Below are 19651 nucleotides of genomic sequence, written 5' to 3'. Positions count from 1 at the left end.
GCAGTGGTTTCCCAGAGAAGCTGTGGCTGCCCCATCCCTTGGAGTGTCCAAGGCCAGGCTGGATGTGGCTTGGAGCAGCCTGGGCTGGTGGAAGGTGTCCCTGCCCATGGCAGGAAGCAGGAATGGATGAGGCTTAAGATGCCTTCCAACCTGAGTCATTCTATGTTTGCCATAGTCATTGTCATGCTTGTGTAAGAGCAAAAGCCATCCATGTGATGATTCCAGGACTCAAGTGCAAGTTTTTACCTGAATAATTAATTTTTATTAGTGTCTCTTAGAATACTGTACAAAGGAGTAATAAAAATATTCACACTTTATTTTAGAAAGTTTTCTACATGAGACTGCTGTGTCCACATCAAGGGCCCTTATTTCTGGTACAGCCTCAATCCTGAGGTTGTCAGGTGTGCCATGGGACAGAAAAGACACAAAATTAAGAAACAGCCTTTGAGACCACAAAGTTGCTTAGCAAGAAGCTGCTCTTTATTGATAAAGTGATAATGAGAGTATTGTAGTATTGCTCTGAAGTGCTACCTGTGTCCCTCAAGCATCTCAGGGAGATGGCACCAGGGAGGTGTCAGTGAAACCTCTGGGATTTCCCCACCTTCCTGACACCAGCAGTTCATGGATCCCATGCTGAAACACAGAGGGACCAGAGTAAGTGAACCACTGCTGATGTTCCTTTTGGCTTTTGTTTCCTTTTCATTTCCTCCCTTTTCCTTTGCATTTTCCTTTCCATTCCCTTTGCCCTTCCCTTTCCCATTTACTGATTGCAGCAGCAGCAGCAGCAGCAGCAGCAGCAGCAGCATTTTGAGGGAAGCAGGATTACATGAAGCACTGGTGCCAGGCCTGTGATTCTTTAGGCTTTTGGATTTTCCTGTTGTCTTTCTGCATTCATGGGGAGACAGACAGACAAATCCACTTTGATATCCAGCCTTTAGCAACCATATTGAGTTTTCTTGCCTTAAATTTTTTTTACCGCACAAAGCCTTCCAACATCTTGAGGAAGGGATCCCTGGGCAGGGCCATGTGTATCTGCAAGCCACTCAGGAGGTTGAGGGCGTACAGGGCCACTAACAGGGCAGCCATGGCCTCAAAGGGTTTATCCCTAGGGATAATTGATCCATCTTCCTGGAGCTGCACTCCACTCAGCTCCACCAGGGCAATGGTTAACATCTGGTCCTCCTCGTGTGGCAAGAGCTGCCTGGCATCCACAAGAAAAGTCCCCTTCCTCTTCACCTTGTCATGTTCCAGGAGATTTGCAACCTTCACAGGAACAACAAAAAACCAAAATCAGAATTTCAATCAGTTGCCAGCTTGTGTCATCATTATGGGAATGTTGCTAGAATTAAAATAGTCTGTGCCCCCTTGAAAGGAGCCAAGTGTGATTTCTGTTCTCACCAGGCTCAGCTGTTGGGACACAATCTTCCTTTCCAAGGATTCCAGCAGCAGCAGCAGCTGATCCTCTGTTAACTCTGCAGAAATAAACTGGGTTTGGATCCAAAACCTCCCAGCAAGGTGATGGAGGTTGCTGGTGGGCTGGGACTGGTGAGCAGGATGGGAAAGAGTGAAGAGGATGGGAAGGGTGATCATTTCCTGTAGGAAATGCTGCTTTGGTCAAAGTTCTTTGGATGTTTTAATAGAAATGATTTGTGCAGGCTCCCTGTGAGAGTGATCTGGCTGTTACCCACAATATCCCATATGGAATGTGGAGTTGGAAGGCACCCAGAAGGATAACTGATGTGCAACTCCTGTCCCTGCACAGACACCCCAACAATCCCACCCTGTGCTGAGGGTGTTGTCCAAGCCCTGCTGGAGCTGTGTCAGCCTTGGGGCTGTGACCATTGCCTGGGGAGTCTGTTCAGTGCCTGAGCCCCCTCAGGGATAAGAACCTTTCCCTGGTATCCAACCCAGCTGTCCCAGACACAGCTGCAGCCATTGGCCTGGGTCGTGTTGCTGGTCAGCAGAGCAGAGATGTGGGCTGCCCTTGGGAGGAAGCTGTGGCCAGACTTTGAGGGAGCAGGGAGCCCTGGGTGGGTGCAGAGGGGGTTTCTCTCCTCTCCCCTCTGTGGTATTTTGATGTTGATTCCACTTGAGGAGGAGGAGGAGTATGAGAGGAAGGAATGAGAGAATGGCAGGAGTGGGAGTCATCCCTGCCTTGATTTCCCTCCTGAAGCCCCAAAGCCTCACCCTGCAAAGCATCAAGGACGTAGGTGATTCCTTCTGCCAGCTGAAGGAGATGATGTCTTGGGGATTGCTGCAAGGTGCTGAAGAGTTCTTTTAAATCTGGGCTTTCAGTTTTCAGCTCATAACCATAATTTTGCTCAGCAACTTCTTCCATCTGTGGGGAAGAAGGAAAAGAAATGTCAGGATTTGAGGGCAGAGGCTGCTGCTTCTCCTTAGCAGGGAGCTGTGCTGAGAGAGGGAATTTTGGATGGCTAATTGTTGTACAGGGCAGGTGACTTGTGCGACAAGAGGTGTGGTTGTGGCTGTGTCTGTATTTATAAATTGTGTCAGTGAGAAAAGCTTCACTTACTTTCTGGCTGAGCTCTTGAAGGAGGTTCTTGTCTCTCATCACAGCTTTGATGGTGTTTAAGATGATGAGCAGCAGGTCAGGAGACAACCCAGAGAAGATTCGACAGCAGATTTCAACTTCTTCCAGCCCTGGTCCTAATTCTACTCTCCGTGACAGGGGAACTGCAAACCAGAATGAATCCAAATCTGTCACTTCTGAACATGGAGTGCACATGCAGCTCTAAACCCAGAGTATGAAACCCTTCTCTGAGTGTTTTTGAAGCAATATGGAATTTGGGCAGTCGTGATGTCTCAGAGAAGCGGCAAATGCATCTCTCCTGTTGTTTAATACTGGGAGATTCCATCTTACCCAAAGCAGACAAAAGTTGTGCAAGTGGAAGCTGTGAAAGTATATTACTTACCAAATCTGGCATATGCTTCAATTTCAAAATGCTTCATATCTGCAGAAGAATATAAAGGACATTTATGGTGTTCTAAACCAGTCTTCCCACTGTTGGTTACCCACCCAGTTTTGTCCTTGGCTCTTTTCTTCTCAGGAAGGGAAGAGAAGGGACACCCAAACTCTGTTCTCCATGCCATTTATCAACAGGAGCTCTGCAGCTCCTGAAATATAGATCAGAGACTTCCTTCTTTCTTTACTAATTGCTCCCCAAACAGCATTTTTCCTGTGTAGTTCTTTGACCTAGCATGGGCAGTCTGACCTCCCCCAGCTGATTTCAGTCCCTCACACTGCCTCCATGTCCTTGCAGACAATATGAGGCTGTATCTGGGGCACAGTGATACTTCCTAAGATCTTCTTCTTCTGCACTATTTCCAGAAGGGAGAAGTCTGTCATTTCTGGAAGTTGCTTACTCCATTTTCCATCTCTAATGTATAGCGGGACGGTCCTGAAGGCCAGCGTGCAGCCCTTGGGTATGACTATGCTTTGTTTGTTCTCTCTGGTGCCCTGGTGAAGGAAAACAACCAGTTAGAACAGCTGGGTGCAGCTGTTGGGGAACAAAGGAGAGGAAAAGCCAAACCTGTGCACCAAGTGTGATGTGACATTGGACATTAAAGACCCCATCTGCCATGATGGATGCTGTGTAGACAGTCTCCTCTGAGGCTTCGAGGATTTCCGTGACCATGTACAGATTGATGTTTGTTCTCTGGAGTTGTTGGATGAGGGAATGATTCATGTTGATTTGTCTAAAAGAGGAAAAGTATGGAAAGGGTTTGGAGCACCAGGAGTGGCAGATGCAGCTGGGGGTGCTCAGGCTGTAGAAGAGGAGGTTCAGGGGTGAACTTGTAGCTCCAGTTGAGGCATTCACATTCTCTGAACAGAGAGACATAATTCTCTATCTCAGGGTTTTTCCTGAAGAAGCACAGAGAGAACAAGAGAAAGTAGTTTTTTCTCATTCACTGCCTGTGTTTGTGCCCACGTGGAATGTGGTATGGAGATTGTTTACCCAAGGTGATTGCTTGATTGCATTCTGGTGATGGTTGTTTGGATTCATGGTCCAGTTGGATCCACAGCTGTGTCGGGACTCTGGGCAGAGAGTCACGGGTTTTTCTAGTTAGTTAGTTAGTTAGTTAGTTAGTTAGTTAGTATTATATAGTAAGTAAGTATGTAGTATAGTATAGTATAGTATAGTATCTCTTTAAAATAGTATATAATGTAATATAGTATAGTTTTAATAAGGCAATTGTTCAGCACTTCTGAATCAATGGAGTCAGATGCCAATCATTTTCCCTGTGTTAGGATACCATGCACCGATATCCAGTCTTTGGCCTAGTGAGGGGAAATAATTGCCCAAAGTTCTTAATCTTTGCTTTTGGCTGTTGAAAGCCCATTATTGAGCTGGTGTGTGCTGGAGGGGGATGATTGGAGTGTGTGTGCTCCCTTTGTCATGCCTTACCTTTTTTTTCTCAGTGCCTCCAGTGATTGCAGTGGGATGCTCTTCTTTTGTAGCTTAATGGAAAAGACATTCAAGGAGGAGGCACCTATTTCCACTTCTGCATTTACAGGGCCCAAAGGAGCACTGGCATGCCCCTCAACCTGGTCAGCACTGGTTTTTGTGATAGTAAATTGGTTGGAATCTTGATGGAGAGACTCTGAAATAATTCCATGCATTATCGTAAGCAGGATTACACAGACTCAACACTATAATTATATCACACACACACATGAAAGGTGGAACATGGTACAGTTCAGCCACAAATGACCCAAACACATTATCTATAGAATTGGTGGTCTTTAGATTGAAAAATATGAGTTTTACCTATGCTTTTACCATCTTTTCCAGGCAGCAGCACATCATCCAGTGTGAACCCTGTCCACTGATAGTAGGGAGCTGAGTGGAATATGCGTTTTGATTTTCTCTTTTGTATCAGTAGACAGAGAGGCCTGAAGTGCTCATGGTCTGCAATGCTCTCGACAGGGTCCAATTCTTTGCTCGGATCCATTTGATTTGCGATGAATTTGGTGAGTTTTTTAAACATTCTGTGGCTGAAGTTTTGAAGGAAAACCAAGTAGATTTATGCCTTGGGAAAGAGGGAACACAAGCTAAGCTGAATTACTTCAAATATTAGCAGAATGTTGTAACAAAGCCTGACTTTATCTATTAAGAAGATTTCAAAGTAATGACTCACATTATCCGAGGACACAATTTTCACAGGATTGTTTCAGGGCATATTTGGAGAAAAAGCAGCAGGAGCCAGGGCTTGTTTGGACTTGTTCTGCTCTGTTAGGGAATCCCAGTCATTTTGCAGAGAGATTGCAATTGGCAGACTCTGAGGGTGCTGATTTTGGAGACAAATGTCCCCCAAAAGAGAGAGACATCAGCCCAGCCCAGCCTTGTTGGGCAGGCACTGGTGGTCTGCAGGGGAGAGCTGGTGTTTGAGAGCCAGAAAGAAATCCCTGTATGTTTTTTGACACAGCTTTTTTTTATCAAAATGTTTCAGTTTCACCTTTCTGGTGTTTTCCAGGATGGAGCTGGGGAGGGGGAATTGGGTAAACCAGACTGGTTTTGGTCAGAAGGGACATTAATGCTCATCCCATTCCTCTCTCTAACATGGGCAGGGACACCTTCCACTCTCCCAGGTTGGTCCAAGCCTCAGCCAACCTGGCTTTGGACATTTCCACGAATGGGGCAACCACAGCTTCTCTGGGCAACTTGTGCCATGGCCTGATCAGCCTCACAGGGAGGAGTTTCTTCCCAACATCCCATCTAATGCTACCCTGTTTCAATTTAAACCATTCCAAAGACAAACAGCCTTGTGCGCTCAATGTTAGTACCATTTCCACAACACATTGTTTTGGAAGTCCTCAAGAAAAGAGGAAAACTAAACAAGAGCACTTAACAGAGAGCTCCCACCAACCCTCTCCCTTACCAAAGCTCTGGGATATTGCACTTACCTGTTTGTGGGGTGGATGCCTCCTGTGGCTGGAGGGTGTCTGAAGCAGACTGCAGGACTGCTGTGGCTTCTGGTGATACCGAAATCGCCCAGAATAAACTTTCTAACACAATTTGAAGGGTTAGAAAGCAGGCATTCTTCATCTGCAGAAGACACACAGCAGATCTCTCCTTATCCTGTGTGTGTGCTGAGACTGTACAGCCAGGTGTTTATGTACCATGCTTATACATGTTCATTACAATGAGCTACTGATCTAACACATAAACGTCACTTTCCTAGGAACAAATTTGCCTGCACCCACCTCTTGCTGAAAGCCCTTTTATGGTCCTGGACGTTCAAGAAAAGGGTTCTCTGGTACTCATATTCACTGAATGCTTTGATATTAAAGGTGACTTTTCCTTGAGCTTTCTCTTACCTGACAAAACAGGGGGCTCCCTGAAGCAACTCCTGGGTAAGGCAGCATTAGACCTGATCCATGCTGGAGGACCCCTGGATGTTCACAGCAGCTTATCCAGTCTGTTACAGGGACTGTGGGTTACTGGAACTTCTACAGATGTAGGAGATGGTGTGTCTCAGACCAGACTGGACAGGAAGGTGTCCCTGCCCCTGGCAGCAGGTGGGACTGGGTGGCTTTAAGGTCCCTTCAAGCCAAACCATTCCATCATTGTGGATTCAGCTTTATAGAGCCACGTAACATTGCTGTTCTTTGACAGATGGAGAAATGAACTCAGGAGGGGATAGTGACAAGAAATTCCTCTCTGTGAGGGTGATGTGGCCCCAGAACAGGTTTCCCAGAGAAGCTGAGGCTGCCCCATCCCTTGGAGTGTCCCAGGCCAGGTTGGATGTGGCTTGGAGCAGCCTGGGCTGGTGGAAGGTGTCCCTGCCCATGGCAGGGGTGGGATTGGCCCATGACCCTTAAGGTGCCTTCCTACATGAGCCATTCCATGTCTGCTGGGTACATTGTTGTGCTTGTTTGAGAGCAAAAGCCATCCATGTGATGATTCCACGACTCAAGCACAAGTTTTTACCTGAATACTTCACTTTTATTAGTCTCTCTTAGAATACTGTACAAAGGAGTAATAAAAATATTCACACTTTATTTTAGAAAGTTCTCTACATGAGACTCCTGTATCCACAGCAAAAAGAAGGCTATGGGGAAAAAAACCCTAAAACTTTGTACAGAACATTCCTTTAAAAACCCTCCCAACGAATTCAGCTGATTTAACTGATCCAAGGAGGGTATGGACACACCAACACTCACATGCTTAAAAAGATATTCTAGGCAATGATAAAGCAACATAAGTCACAAGAAGGAATATTAATGTGTTAACCCACTGCTGTCCCCTCCTTGAGGGCCAGTACCGAGCTTCTAAAAACAACCCAAAATTGAACAGTGATTCAAACATAAAAGAGAATAAGTAGCCCTCCATTTAGTTTAATTTATAGGCTTTTTCCTGCAAAGGTTTGGACTGTTTGCCAGCCTGGTAGCTCTGTGAAAGGACTCCCAGGTGAGGATCCCTGATTCAGGAGCAGCAGGCTGGGAGGACTTGCTGGTTTTCTGAGTGTCCTGGAGCAGGGGCTGCTGTGCCCCATGGAAACGTGCGTGGTGCTGACAGTGGCTCAGGGGGCTTGGCCAAGTACAGGACGGGACAGGCTGCTGCCAGTTCCTGAGGAGGATTCCAGCCATTCACAAGTTTTTCTCTTTAATTGCAGACCAAAATAGAAAAGCTTAAAATAACTTACCAGGAGTTGTTTTTCCATCACAGGAGATTTGATCTCTCCAGGTAGGAACTTGTCCTGATTATGATACAGGACCAGTGTGAGAGGGAATCTGTCAAGTATGATGTGATTGGAATCCCATTTAAATCAGTAACAATCAGTCATCTCCTCCCTGCAGCACCACGTCTGTTCATGGTTCATTTCTCCACCCACAATGTGGCTTCACACCTGATCTGCCCCCTTCCAGGTCTGACCACCCTTCAGCCTGCTCGTGGTGTCCTTTCACTTCAGACTGCCTCAGGTACACCCAAAAATGGTGGTTTAATTACAATTGACTTCCTGCTTTTTATTTTTGATTGATCCTGACACCAGCCTTAAGTTGGGATCTTAAGGAAGATGCTACCCAATCTGTAATTGTTCAAATACTTATTAACCATATATAGGTACTTAATTCACCACAAGAGAACATGAAATCTTTCTCCAACTTGTTTCTTTTCATATTACTCATGTTTCCATTTATGTTTCCCTTGACTGGATTGACTGAATCCAAATTAATGTAAGTTATTCCATGGAAAAATGCCACACCTGTGTTGTGAAGAGTGGCATGTCATGACTCTGCCATTGGCTGGTTTGATCATTTGTGTGAAGGAGAGAAATCAAAAAATATTTACTTTTGTTGCTAGGCAGAGTCTTAATTACAAATTTGGGGGTTTACACTTTAGAACCTACTTGTTTGAGAAGTTTATAATTCCATTCCCAGCTGAGTCCCAGCTGATATTTAATTTAAGGAAACAGGGTCAGATGGTGTCAGTGACCACACAAGTGTTCAAACCCACAGCTGTGTTATTGCTGTATCTCATTTAAAAAAAAAAAAAAAAAAAAAGCTGATCCTTTCAATTGATAATTATTCTAAAATTACAAATCTGTGATGTGCATATGCTTAGAAATACCCAGCATATGTCTGTCTGTGAGGAGTCATGTTTGAGAGCATCTAGAGGCTGTTTCTGTTGCAAAATGATGGTTTTCCCCATGTTTTCTATGAGAATAATTAGTTTCCTTTAATTTCCCCTGGAGATGGAAGTGGTGTCTGGGCAGACACTCAGGTCTGTTCAGCACCAAATCAACATTTCAAGTTCAGCCTCAGGCACCCTGCCAGGACCTGTCCCTCCTGCAGGAATACTGCTCATGTCTGTGTCATTTCCCAGCTGATTGATGAAATATCTCTATTTTTATCACAATTATCATTGTCTAGTAGCTTAAAGAGCCGATTAGGGTAGAGAGTACCTCAGCTAAAGCAGCAGCTCTTCTATCCTAGGTTGGAAGGTTTAAACTGCCCATCAAGGAAATTGCACATCTGTCAATACCTTGGGGTCTCCAGCCAGATTCTCTTCTCCTTCTACCTGCTTGAAAACTTCCTTTCCACTTGGGTTTCCACTTTCCAAACACATGAGGGAATGATTCTCCCTGCATTCCAGCAGCCCTTTGAGGTACACTCCATATTTTCCCTTCCCTGTAGCAATCCCAAAGGAAGTCTGAGAGAGAAGTGAAGCAACTTGTCTAAAATTATGCATGGAGTAGTAACAGATCTAAAAATTCTCCCTTCCACATCCTATGCTCAGACCATCCAAAACCTCAACATTCTCCCTCATGGCCTCTAAAGCTGGATTTGCTACTGCAAGGACAAAAAAAAAAGCAGATTTAAAAGATTTATACCATTGTCAAAAAAAGGTGAGACAATATAAGCACTAAGACAACAAAAAGATAGGTTTTCATGGGGTTACAGGGGAAGAGTGAGGGAAAACCCATTCCATCTGGGACACAACCCAAAGGGAAATCAGGTCATTCTGATTTTCAGTAAAACAGTAAAAGCTGTCTCAGCCAGGAAACCTAAGCCTGCTTTATTTAGGTGGTAATTTTAGAGGAAAAAGGCTTGATTTTGTTCCTCTGTGACAGGATCTACTGTCAGTGACAAATCGACTCCTTTGCTGGTCAATTCATCTGCTGCTGGTGCTGCTGCTCACACAGCCCTTGGGCATGGAGCTGAGGGACAGATTTCCAGGTAAGCCAGAAATCCAGCCCTGGAGTCCATGGAGAACTGGCAAATCCCAGTCACATGCACTTAAGCAACCAAGGAGCTGAAGTGAGGAGAACAATTCCAAGTCAAGGATGGCTGCCTGCTTGATTAGAGCAATCAGCCTTCCTCCTGTACCTGCCCACTGGCTGCCTCTCCCACACCTGTCCATGTTCCAAGGAGCTCCATGGCATTTGGTGTCAGTCATTAAATCACCTGCCCTCAGCCCTTGATCCAAATGCCCACTGAGCTCCTGTGCACTTAAAAACAGCAGTTTGGGGTGGGGAGAGGAGTTATCTGGGCAGATTTGGGTATAAACTGAAAGTAACAAGCATGATTTTGGATCTATCCACCTTTTCCCTGGATCACACACATGGTGATGTAGGAAATCAAACTGCAGGTTACTTCTTCCTGTGCTGTTTTTAGGAAAAGAATTTCCCTTCTAAGTGTCAACAATTGCAAAATAAAAATCTTTCATTCACTTCCCCCTCCCACTTCCCACCTAAAACTGGAGATCAGACCCCAAAACAATCCAGTCCTGGGAAAGTCTGGCTGTATCCCTTTGGATTTCCCTCACGTTCTGCTCAAAGCACCCAGCTTCAGGAAGGGAAATGTATTTTAAAGTGCATTTACCACAGCAATAGTACCAGCACTAAAAGCTTTTCCCCTCATCCCTATCCTTGTCATTCCATGTCTGGAATAGATGAGACTCTTCCCAGAATTCATCCTTGTTGTACCTCAACGTCTCAGTGGTTTTGCATCTATTGATGACCCTGGGGGAAGAGAAATCCGCTGTCGCACGTCCTGCTCCGCACTAAACTCTACTCTGGAGCTGGTTTGGATTTATTGGGCACGAGGATCCAGCATGCGGAATGTGTCTGTTGGGATCTGCTTTAAACAGCCAAACCACATCCCAGTCTGTGTGGAGGGAGGAAATGGGGCTGGAGAGAGGAATCCCCCTCAGCCCTGCTCCTCCTCCGTCCGCTCCGGCCACGCCGCTCAGTACTTGTTGATGCCGAAGATCCTCACGCCGTGGAACTGAGGCAGTTTGGGGATCAGCACGCTCATGAGGGAGATGGTGTTGATGATGAAGTGCACCCGGTCGTACTTGGTGTAAAAACTGGTTAGAAAATAACTGCAGAGGGAAGGCGGGAACAGAGAGAGAGGCAAACTGAGCTGTGGCATTCCACGTGTTTATCTCCCAGAACACTGCTGGGTGCTGGGACACGAGGTGGCTCAGCCAGCCCAGAATACTCACAGGACGATGGGCATGATGGTGAGGAACTTGCGGGACGCCGTGAACTGGACTCCGTAATCCATCTGCTCCCAGTGCGTGAGCAGCCGGGCCTTGCCCTGGTCCGGGGTCTCGAAGGGGGTTCCCTTCACGGTGTGCAGGAAGATGTACATGCTCTGCAGGACACACAGCGTCAGGCTGACCCCAAAAACCCCAGCTCCAGAGCAGGGGATCCGGGCGCTTGCACCCCCGCGCCGTTCCACTAGAGGGATGTGGCGCTGCTGGAAAACCCGGAGCGGTCAGGAAAGCGGGGAAAGAAAGGAGAGTTGGGAAAGGCCGGGCCAGCTCGGCTGATCCACGTCAGAACTCTCGCTCGGCTCCTGGGTGTGAGCCAAGGAGGCGGTGGCAAGATTACAGCCCTGGGATCTCTGCGATCGGGAGATTAGCGCCTGCCTGCTGCCTGAGGGCTCCCCGAAAATGACTGGGAGAAGATCTGTCACCCCCTGATTACCAGGGGAACACAAGTCACACACAAACATTCTGGCTACAGCACAGCTCCCAAGTACAGCCACTCCTGGCCTTTAAATTCCTTTTTGTCCCCAGAAGTTAAAGCTGCCAGGGAAGATGGGTGAGAAGGCAGCAGCTCGTGAACTGAGTGCTGAGCAGTTCCAGTTTGGGGCTTTGTGGTTGTTTTTATCTCCTGAGCAGCTCCAGTTTGAGGGTTTGTGGAGGTTTTTATCTCCTGAGCAGCTCCAGTTTGAGGGTTTGTGGAGGTTTTTATCTCCTGAGCAGCTCCAGTTTGGGCGTTTGTGGAGGTTTTTATCCCCCACTAGTAATAGCTTATCATGAGGGTCCTCAATCCCTGTAATTTTTATCACTGGAATATTCCCAGGCTGAGATATTATTTAAAATAAAAGACACGTAATCAGCTGCTCCATCCCAGAAGTTTTTTGTCCCCTGTGCCCAAGGGGACCTATGTGGGGACTTGATCTTCAGCGAGAAGAATCAGTTCCTGGACTAATCTTTTACTTTAGGCAGAACAAAATCAGTGGGTTAATCTTGTTTTTTCTTAACTCTCATGAGGCCAATTCAGGTTTTACCAACCCCAGTGATGGGGTCTGTCACAGAATCCTTTGGGAAGGGGACACAATGAAGGATTTGCCCTACAGGAAATGAATCCACGTCCCCTCTGAGCAACCTCACCAGGCGTTGCTGCCTCACCTGTACCTGGGCTGGATTTAAATCCATAACCCAGAGGCACCAGTACAGGCCGAGGGTGGAGGTTGAGCAACTCACCCGACATCTTTGGAAACACAAAGGAATTGTTTCAACAGGAATCTCAGCAGATTGCTCAGAGCAACAGCTGTGCCCAGGCTCCCCGTGCCGCTCCCTTACCAGGTTGTGGATGATGTTGGTGAGGGTCCAGACCACGGGGACGCTGAAGAAGGGGATGCTGAGGAGCACGACGTGCAGCAGCCCGATGCCCAGCACGTAGGACAGCCAGATGCCACGGCTGTTCATCACCCTGGTGTTGGGGTTCACCTCGCTGTGCGCCGTTCCCACGTTCATCCTGCCTCTCCTGGCTGGCAGGAGCCCCTGGAACACAAACACTGAGGTCAGAGCCCGGATCCAAACTGCTCAGTGGGGCTGAGCACAGGCTGGTTGTCAAGCAAACCCAAAATCTGCTGTTTGCTATAAAAATCCCCAGTCAGTTCCCTCCTCTGCCCCTCGGTATTGCCATTCTTAGAGCTGACGTCGCTGACTCCGGGAGTGGTTGAGATTTGGGAATTATGTGTGGGAAGCTTGTCTGTGACAGAAGCTTCTTGTGATTTGAGATGTTTTCCTGGAGCTGAGGTGTTGAGGTTCAATCCCACGATTGCCTGACAAAACTCAAACCAATACTTTTAAGCACTTTTAAATCCTCATCACAGTGTTAATCATGGAAACACACAGCACAGGAAGCTCCTGCGTGCTTATGGAGTCAGCATGACTTAAACTTGGGAAGGGACCAGAGCATTTGCAGAGGAAAGGCTCTGTATCAACAGGTCTCCTGATTAATTTAACTAAATTAACACAGTTCTGCATGACTTGGGAGGTTTGCTTGTCTCCTACTCTGGCTCATGTGTTTTGCCTTCAGATTTAAGACTTGCAGAGGGGTAAAAAAAGAGGAACAAAAAAAATTTCCCCCCAGGCAAGGAATGAGATTCTTGTTGAGGAACGTAAAAAGGGAGAGATAACAGCACAAAGTGCCTTGGGAGGATGTTCCAGGAGGAAGAGCTGGGGAGGAGTTAGCCCTTCCCCTACCTGGAAAGAACAACTGGCATGTAGGAGGAGCACAAAGATGGTTTTCTGGACAGTGCCAGGAGGAGAGGAAGCAAGAGAGTATCACCCTGTTAGAGCAAGTCCTTGGAGTGGTGCCTCTGAGACAGTGAAGGTATCAAGTGGCTTTCTGGTCTGACACAGTGCCAGTGGCAGCAGGAGAGCTCTGGCTCACTGGTATCCAGGAATTACAGAAAACAGCACAAACTAAACCCACTGCAAAGCTGCATGTCTTCACACCAACATCAGGGAAATGTAAAATCTTCTTTGTGTCCCAGAGAACAGGAGCTTGAGGAGATGATCCAGTTCATCCTCCTTGGCTGCAGCACCCCACAGTGAAGGCTGTTTCCTCATGTCTGGCCTTGTGGCTCTGCTGCTGCTTCCCACAGCTGGAAGCTGTGCTGCTGTTCCCTCCAGCTCTCCAGAGGCAAGCCTGAGCCAGATCCAACATCACACTCTCCTCACTGCCAGCTGTTCCCAGCTCCCTCATGCAGTGCTGAGCCTGCCTTGTCTCAGGAGCTGGCACCATCCCCACTCCTGCCCAGGGCTGGGACTCACAGCCAGCTCCGCTCCACAGCTCCTGGAATGCTCCAAGTAACTCCCAAACCTCCTCCATGCACACAGGCAGCTGTTGCTGCACATCCTCACCTCACTGTGTCAGGGGGCTCATATCTGGAGGAGGATTTTGTTCCCAGGAAAGTGGCTGCAGGTCTGTGGGGTGCTCACTCCCTTGTTGCTCACCTCCCAGGTCACGAACTTACGGATATTTCAGAGAAAAGCCCAAAGTTTGATTTGGAAACAAGACTAAAGGCCAGAGTTCAGCACTTCACCCCTGGCAGAGGGAGCAGCTCTGTCCTAAACCTGCTGCAATTCCCAAAGGCTCTCAGAAGGTTGGGGCAAAGGATAAATGAGTCAAAAAGAGTCAGATTGTTACAACAACAAAAAGAAAAGCACCCCATGGAATGTGTAAACAAGAGTGCTGAGTGCCAGACTTGGGAAATAGATCTCCTGGATGTTGGGTGAACGCTGTCCAGTCCTGGGAGGAGCTGGAGAAAATGAGCAGAGGTGTAGGAAAAACATGACCTGCAAGGACAGCTGGAAGGAAATGGGTTTGTTTAGTCTGGAGGATGCAGGAGACAGCAGTGAGGAACAGCTGGATGCTCCACAGAGAGCTGTGTCTGTGGGATTCCAGCTGTGCAGCAGGAGGAACCACATGTCTGGGGATAGGAGCAACAAAAGGGTGCGGGAAGAGGGATTGGAGAGGGGCTGCCCACAGAAAGGGATCTGTGCTCTCACTGGAGGCCTTAAAATCGACTTTCATCAACAGTTAAAAGCCTTCTCTCCATGAGTCCTGTGGAAGCTCCCTGCAGCCAGAGGTGCCCAGGGCTGGTGATGTGGAATTTCCAACCATAATTTCCAAAAACTAAGGAGCAGCTTGGATTTGGCCTCCTCTGCAAACGAGGGCAGTTGCAGACCCACAACTGGGTGGTAAAAGGCTTAACTTGGGAGCTGTATGTGAAGCAATTCTCCTTCCCGTGCCTCAGTTTCCCTTCCTTGTGAAATTAAGGATTAGAGGGGTGGGATGCTGGAACATATGAGAGGTTGGTTAATTCATTCTTGCAGGACATACAGACACACCAAGCACTCACAGCTGCAATGAGGGTTATTCCACATCTCCAACTCTGTCCTTCCCCACCTTAAATATTTCACCAGCTCTGCAGCCCTTGGCCCAGCTCTCCCAAATTTTGGATTGCACAAGCTTGGCTGAGGGCACACAAACTCCCAGAGCTCTGTCCCTACCCCCATCCCACATCCCATGTTTGATTTCCAATTCCACACCAGGATTTGTTCACCTGCAGGACAACAAGACACAGCCCATCATGGGAAGGACTCCAGCCCCCCTTCCCAGGGCAGCTGCTGCCAGGCTCTGCTTTCCCACTTTTTTTTGGAACAGAAAAGCCTGAATGTTGCACCAGGCTCAGGGTGAAGGTCAGGGCTGTGCTGACATTGGACAGTGGCCATCCAAGGAGGGGAAAAGTCGGAGCTGTGGCCAGTGGCAAAGGGCACAGCGAGGCGCTGGAGCTGAGCCCTCCCTCTGCCTCATCCTGCCTGTCCTGCTCCCTGTCCAGGGGCAGCTCCTTCCTCACCTCTGTCCCCAGAGGAGTGTGACCACCATCTGCTCCTGTTCCTTTGTTTAACACTTGGACTTGATGATCTTGAAGTCCTTTTCCTTCCTAAATCAACGCTCCTATGATTTGGCAGTGCTGTCACCCCTCCCCAGGGATTTCAGCATCACGCTCTGATCCTGGCACCCTGCTGCAGGATCTTCACTGGGCTGGGAGGGAAGGAGGGCTCGGGTGCTTATCTTGATCTTGAGTGTTCCCAGACTGCAGGTGCCGATGATCCCACGGATCACAGATCCCAATCTCTAGCAGCAACAGCTGCCACCTCCCAAACAAATCCTTTAAACCCTTCTGGCGATGGATGAACCAGAGCACGGAGGACATGGGGGACGCTGGTGAAATGGGCTGTGCTGGGTGAGAGGTGACACCGGGAACACAGCGTCCCGTGTCCCTCCAGCCCGGGGCTGTGTTGGACGTGTCTGAGCCCCAGCGCTGCCCGGTTCCTCCTCGGGGGCCCGGGGCTGCCGGAGCCCGGGGGGGAACCCGGGGAACACGGGGGACACGGGGACGAGGACACGCGTGAACCGGCTGAGGGCGGGGATCCTGCCCCCTCGGCCTTTCCTGGTGGATTTAACGGGAGATCTTGGGCACCAAGACAAGGCCGAGGTTGGGCTCCTCTGAGCTCACATGGGGTCCCAGACCCCACTTTCCTCCCCGTTTTCCCGGGACGGGACGGTGCCCCGTGAGGCCGGGGCAGGACCCGCTCCCGGCCGGGCTCTGCACAGCGCGACCGCACCGTGTGGACCCGCACTACCTACCCGGGACCCCCCGCTCCCACCCCGCCGCTCCCCAGCTCCATCCCAGCACCCGCTTCTCTCTTTTGGGGTGTTTTCCTTTCGGGCCGGGCCCATGCGAGGCACCTTCCCCCGGCCCCGCCGCGGGGCTCGGCCGCCGCCGCCCCCGGGAGAGCAGAGCCCCCCGGTGCTGCCCCGCGCCCCCGGCCCGCACTCACCGCTCCCGCCCGCTCCGCTCCGGCCCGGCCCGGCTCGCCTCGGCTCGGCGGGGCCGGCGCTCGCTGCGCCGCGCTCCCGGTGCTCTCCCGGTGCGCTCCCGGCGGCCCCTCGGCCCGCCCCGCCGCGGCACGCCGGGAGCTGTAGTCCGGCAGCAGCGGGAGAGGCGGGGCCGCCATGGGAACCGGCGGGAGCGGCTCCGGGAAGGGCATCGGGGGTTGCACCGAGCCCCGCTCCGCTCACAGCGGACCCCAGACCCCGCTGGGTGCCTCCGGCGTGCCCGGGGAGGGTGGGCTGCCCCCTCTGCCCCTTCTCCCAGGGGAAATCCGAGGGTGGGGGAACGCTGGGGCTGCTTCCAGCCGGAGCTGTGGCTGCTCCATCCCTGGAGGCGTGCGAGGCCGGGTTGGACAGGGCTTGGAGCGATCTGGGGGGCTGGAATGTGTCCCTGCCCATGGCATGGGATGGGACTGGGTGGTTTTTAAAGTCCCTTCCCACCCAAACTACTCTGATGCCGTGATAGCGTGAAAATCCCAGCGGCAGCATTGTGCAGACAGCCCGGACAGGCCGGCAGCGCTGCAGGACACCAGCCAAGGTCGGCGCTGGGAGCGAGCGCAGGATTCCAGCGCTGGAGCGCGGGGGAGACCATCTGGCTCCGCTTTTGTTTGCACAACCATCAAAGCTCATCGCGTGGGGCTGGCACGGCCCACGGGTGCCGCAGCCATCTGTGCAGGGCTCTGTGAGTGCCGCTGCCGGCTCTTCCAGCAGCATAGGGGCAGCATCGGAGCCGCTTTGGGCTGCAAACCCCCTGCCCAGAGCCCCTGGCAGTGTGTGAAGCCCGAGTGAAGTGCTCCCGGCTGCCCGCGGCTCTGCCGGTGCCACTCTGTGCCCCCCGAGCTGGCACAGACACTGTGCTCGGCACAGCCCACTCTGGGTTTTGGTGTTGGCCCAGGTGGAGTCACAGCGATGTCGAGATTCCCTGAGTGTCCCTGTGCCTCCACACTGAGCTGTGTGTCCTGACCCTGTCTGCATCCATCCTGACAGGGCACGGCCAGAGCGCGGAGCCCCCGCGGGCTGCCAGGGTGTCACACTCTGGCACCGTGCTGCTAGCAGGGCACGGGGTCACTGCCGGAGCCAGAGCTCAGCAGTGTCTGCCTCCAGAGGGCTTTGGGCACGGAGAGACGCAGATTCGGGATAAAGCAGACGATAGGCCGCTGACTGCCACCCGCCAGAACCGCGGTGTCCCCGCCCGGCTCCTCTGCGGTGCCCTCTTGGCAGGGCGCGGTGCGGGGATGCCGGTGCGGAGGCGGGGGATCCCACGGGATCCGCTCCTGCTTTGCAGGAGATCCACGCACGCACAGCAGGCTCTATTTTTATCCTGCTCCTGCCCGACTGAGCAGCTCTCTGCGCGGTGACATCTAATTTAGCAGCTTCCCCGCACCCCGCTGGCTCCGCACGTGAGGGGGAAGCACAATGCAGCAGCTATTTTTAAACGCCCATAAATATTCATCGCTCTCCGTGATGCAGCAGCCGCCGCTGCCGGTGGAGCGCGGGGGGGACCCGACCCCACTCCTCGGGCTCCCCACGCCGCGTTCACCCGCCCAGGGAACACCGGCACCGGGGGCGGGGAGTTCCCTGGGGGGGTCCGGCCCCATCCGCTCACCGGCAGCTGCAGCCGCGTTCCCCCCGTGCTCAGGGGCTGTTCCCGTGTGCGTTCCTAGGCCTCGTTCGCTCGCAGCCCTGCCGGTGCCGGGCCGCGCTCAGCTCCCGCTCTGCCGCTGCCGGTCCCGCTGCCCGGTCGATGCCGGTTATATTTAGCTCCGTAGTGCCGGCTACTTTTAGCCATCCTGCGGTGGGAAGGGTCCGCGTGGGTCGTGCTGCACTGCAGGTTTTGTGCTGTGGGTGCCGCGTGGGACCCCCGTGGGGTGCAGCCCCGGGGCTGCTCCCGCTGCCGGGATCACCCACGGCCTCTCCGGTCCCAGCTCGGTTCCCCCACGCACCTGCGTGTCACCCTGGCCCCGTCCCGCGGCGTGGGGCTGTGTCACGGGAGCCTCCACATCCCAACACGCCCATCCCTGCTCTCGGCAGCGCTGGGAACGGGGATGGGCAGCACGGGGCTGCTCCGCTCCCCGGGCGAACCGGGAGATGCCAGAGGAGCGCTCAAGAGCACCGAGTGTGGCTGCCCGCTGCTGCCTGCCGGTGTCCCGGGACAGCCCTGCCCGGTGAGCCCGACATCGGGCTTGGCTACGGGCATGGAAACATCAAAAAGACCTCTAAGATCATCGACTCCAACCAACAACCAAGCATTGCCACCTTCACCACTAAACCATGTTCCCAAATACGCATCCCCAGGTTCTTTGAACACTTCCAGACCCAGCAATGGCCGGGCCCCGGGGAGCGCGGGGGTCTCTGGGGAGGATCTGTCCGCGGCCATGCCTGGCTGCCGTCAGGTTCCCTTTTCCTAATTGAAGCGAGATCCAGGCCAGGCGCCTCCTAAACGTTTTATCCCCCCACAGCAGCGGGAGAACGTCAGTGCCCGGGGCCGGGCTCTCCCGCCGCGGAGATCCGGGACCGGGGCAGCGGGAGCCGCGTCCCTCCCGGCGGGCCCGGTAACGGCGGCCGCTCTCCATGGTCCTGAGCCAGACTCGCCGGTGCCCCGGGGCGGCGGGACCCCGAGCCGCAGCCCAGCCCGGCGGCCCCCGGCCCGGAAAGCCGGGGCTGGGCTGGGGACCCACTCCGGTTCCCCCGCATCCCGCCCCGCCCGGTGCCACCGCCGCGGGTCGGGTTTCCCCGAGTAAGCGATGCCGGTGCGGGGCGGGAGGGGCACCGTGACCCCCTCGGAGTGGGAGTAGGGGGGGTCCTGCTCCCCACGAAGGGATGAGGGGATTCCTGAGGGGTTGCGAGGGCAGCACCGGGGGGCACCGAGGGCCCGGGGGCCCGAGTTCGGCGGGGGCCCGGGGGGGCGGCGGCCATGGAGCGTCCCGGGACGCCCCGGTCCCAGCTGCCCCCGGCTCGGGGGGGTCTCGGCAGCTCCTCACTGGGTCTCTCCGGTCTTCCCGCGCTTGCCGGTGTGAGGACCCAGGGCAGCGCTTCTGCCGCGGGGCTCGGAGCTGGGAAGGCTTCGGGCGCGGGGCCGAGGGTGCTCGGCGCTGCACGGCCCCCCCGCGGGGCGGGTCGGGGGCGGGGAGCCCCGGGGAGGCCCGGGCGGAGGATCCCGCCCACCGGCCCCGCCGCCGCCGCCGGCTCCGGGGCC

General features: G+C 52.3%; 2 protein-coding genes across 3 annotated transcripts; both read right to left on the bottom strand.

The window, feature by feature from the left end:
• Positions 1 to 458: 458 nt before the first annotated feature.
• Positions 459 to 5989, bottom strand: LOC132084340 (gasdermin-A3-like). The gene is made up of 9 exons (XM_059489409.1): positions 5927 to 5989; positions 4791 to 5052; positions 4428 to 4623; positions 3552 to 3717; positions 3385 to 3478; positions 2534 to 2718; positions 2188 to 2338; positions 1399 to 1472; positions 459 to 1263 (listed from the first exon to the last, which is right to left on the bottom strand). The coding sequence occupies exons 2-9, from the start codon at positions 5008 to 5010 to the stop codon at positions 973 to 975; spliced, it is 1377 nt and encodes a 458-aa protein (XP_059345392.1). The 5' UTR covers positions 5011 to 5052; positions 5927 to 5989; the 3' UTR covers positions 459 to 972.
• A 957-nt stretch (positions 5990 to 6946) lies between these two features.
• ORMDL3 (ORMDL sphingolipid biosynthesis regulator 3) lies at positions 6947 to 16520 on the bottom strand. Of its 2 annotated transcripts, none has more exons than XM_059489469.1 (4): positions 16404 to 16520; positions 12345 to 12545; positions 10974 to 11125; positions 6947 to 10891 (listed from the first exon to the last, which is right to left on the bottom strand). In XM_059489469.1, exons 2-4 carry the CDS (start codon positions 12516 to 12518, stop codon positions 10840 to 10842), a joined length of 378 nt encoding a protein of 125 aa, XP_059345452.1. In that variant the 5' UTR covers positions 12519 to 12545; positions 16404 to 16520; the 3' UTR covers positions 6947 to 10839. The 2 variants fall into 2 exon arrangements, with proteins under 2 accessions (XP_059345452.1, XP_059345451.1); XM_059489468.1 differs by having other exon boundaries at positions 6947 to 10850.
• Between the last annotated feature and the right edge of the window lie 3131 nt (positions 16521 to 19651).

This window comes from Ammospiza nelsoni, chromosome 26, assembly GCF_027579445.1.
Source record: "Ammospiza nelsoni isolate bAmmNel1 chromosome 26, bAmmNel1.pri, whole genome shotgun sequence".
NCBI classification, from domain to species: Eukaryota; Metazoa; Chordata; class Aves; order Passeriformes; family Passerellidae; genus Ammospiza; species Ammospiza nelsoni.
This window is presented reverse-complemented; position numbering and strand designations above follow the sequence as displayed.

Coding starts and splice junctions, on each gene's coding strand:
- LOC132084340 (XM_059489409.1), bottom strand. CDS start 5,010: ATGTTTAAAAAACTCACCAAATTCATCGCAAATCAAATGGATCCGAGC. Junction 4,624..4,790: donor AAAAGATGGTAAAAGCATAG/GTAAAACTCATA, acceptor GAATTATTTCAG/AGTCTCTCCATCAAGATTCC. Junction 1,264..1,398: donor TGTCCCAACAGCTGAGCCTG/GTGAGAACAGAA, acceptor GTTCCTGTGAAG/GTTGCAAATCTCCTGGAACA.
- ORMDL3 (XM_059489468.1), bottom strand. CDS start 12,518: ATGAACGTGGGAACGGCGCACAGCGAGGTGAACCCCAACACCAGGGTG. Junction 11,126..12,344: donor CCAACATCATCCACAACCTG/GTAAGGGAGCGG, acceptor TGTGTCCTGCAG/AGCATGTACATCTTCCTGCA. Junction 10,851..10,973: donor ACCATCATGCCCATCGTCCT/GTGAGTATTCTG, acceptor TTCCCTCTGCAG/TTATTTTCTAACCAGTTTTT.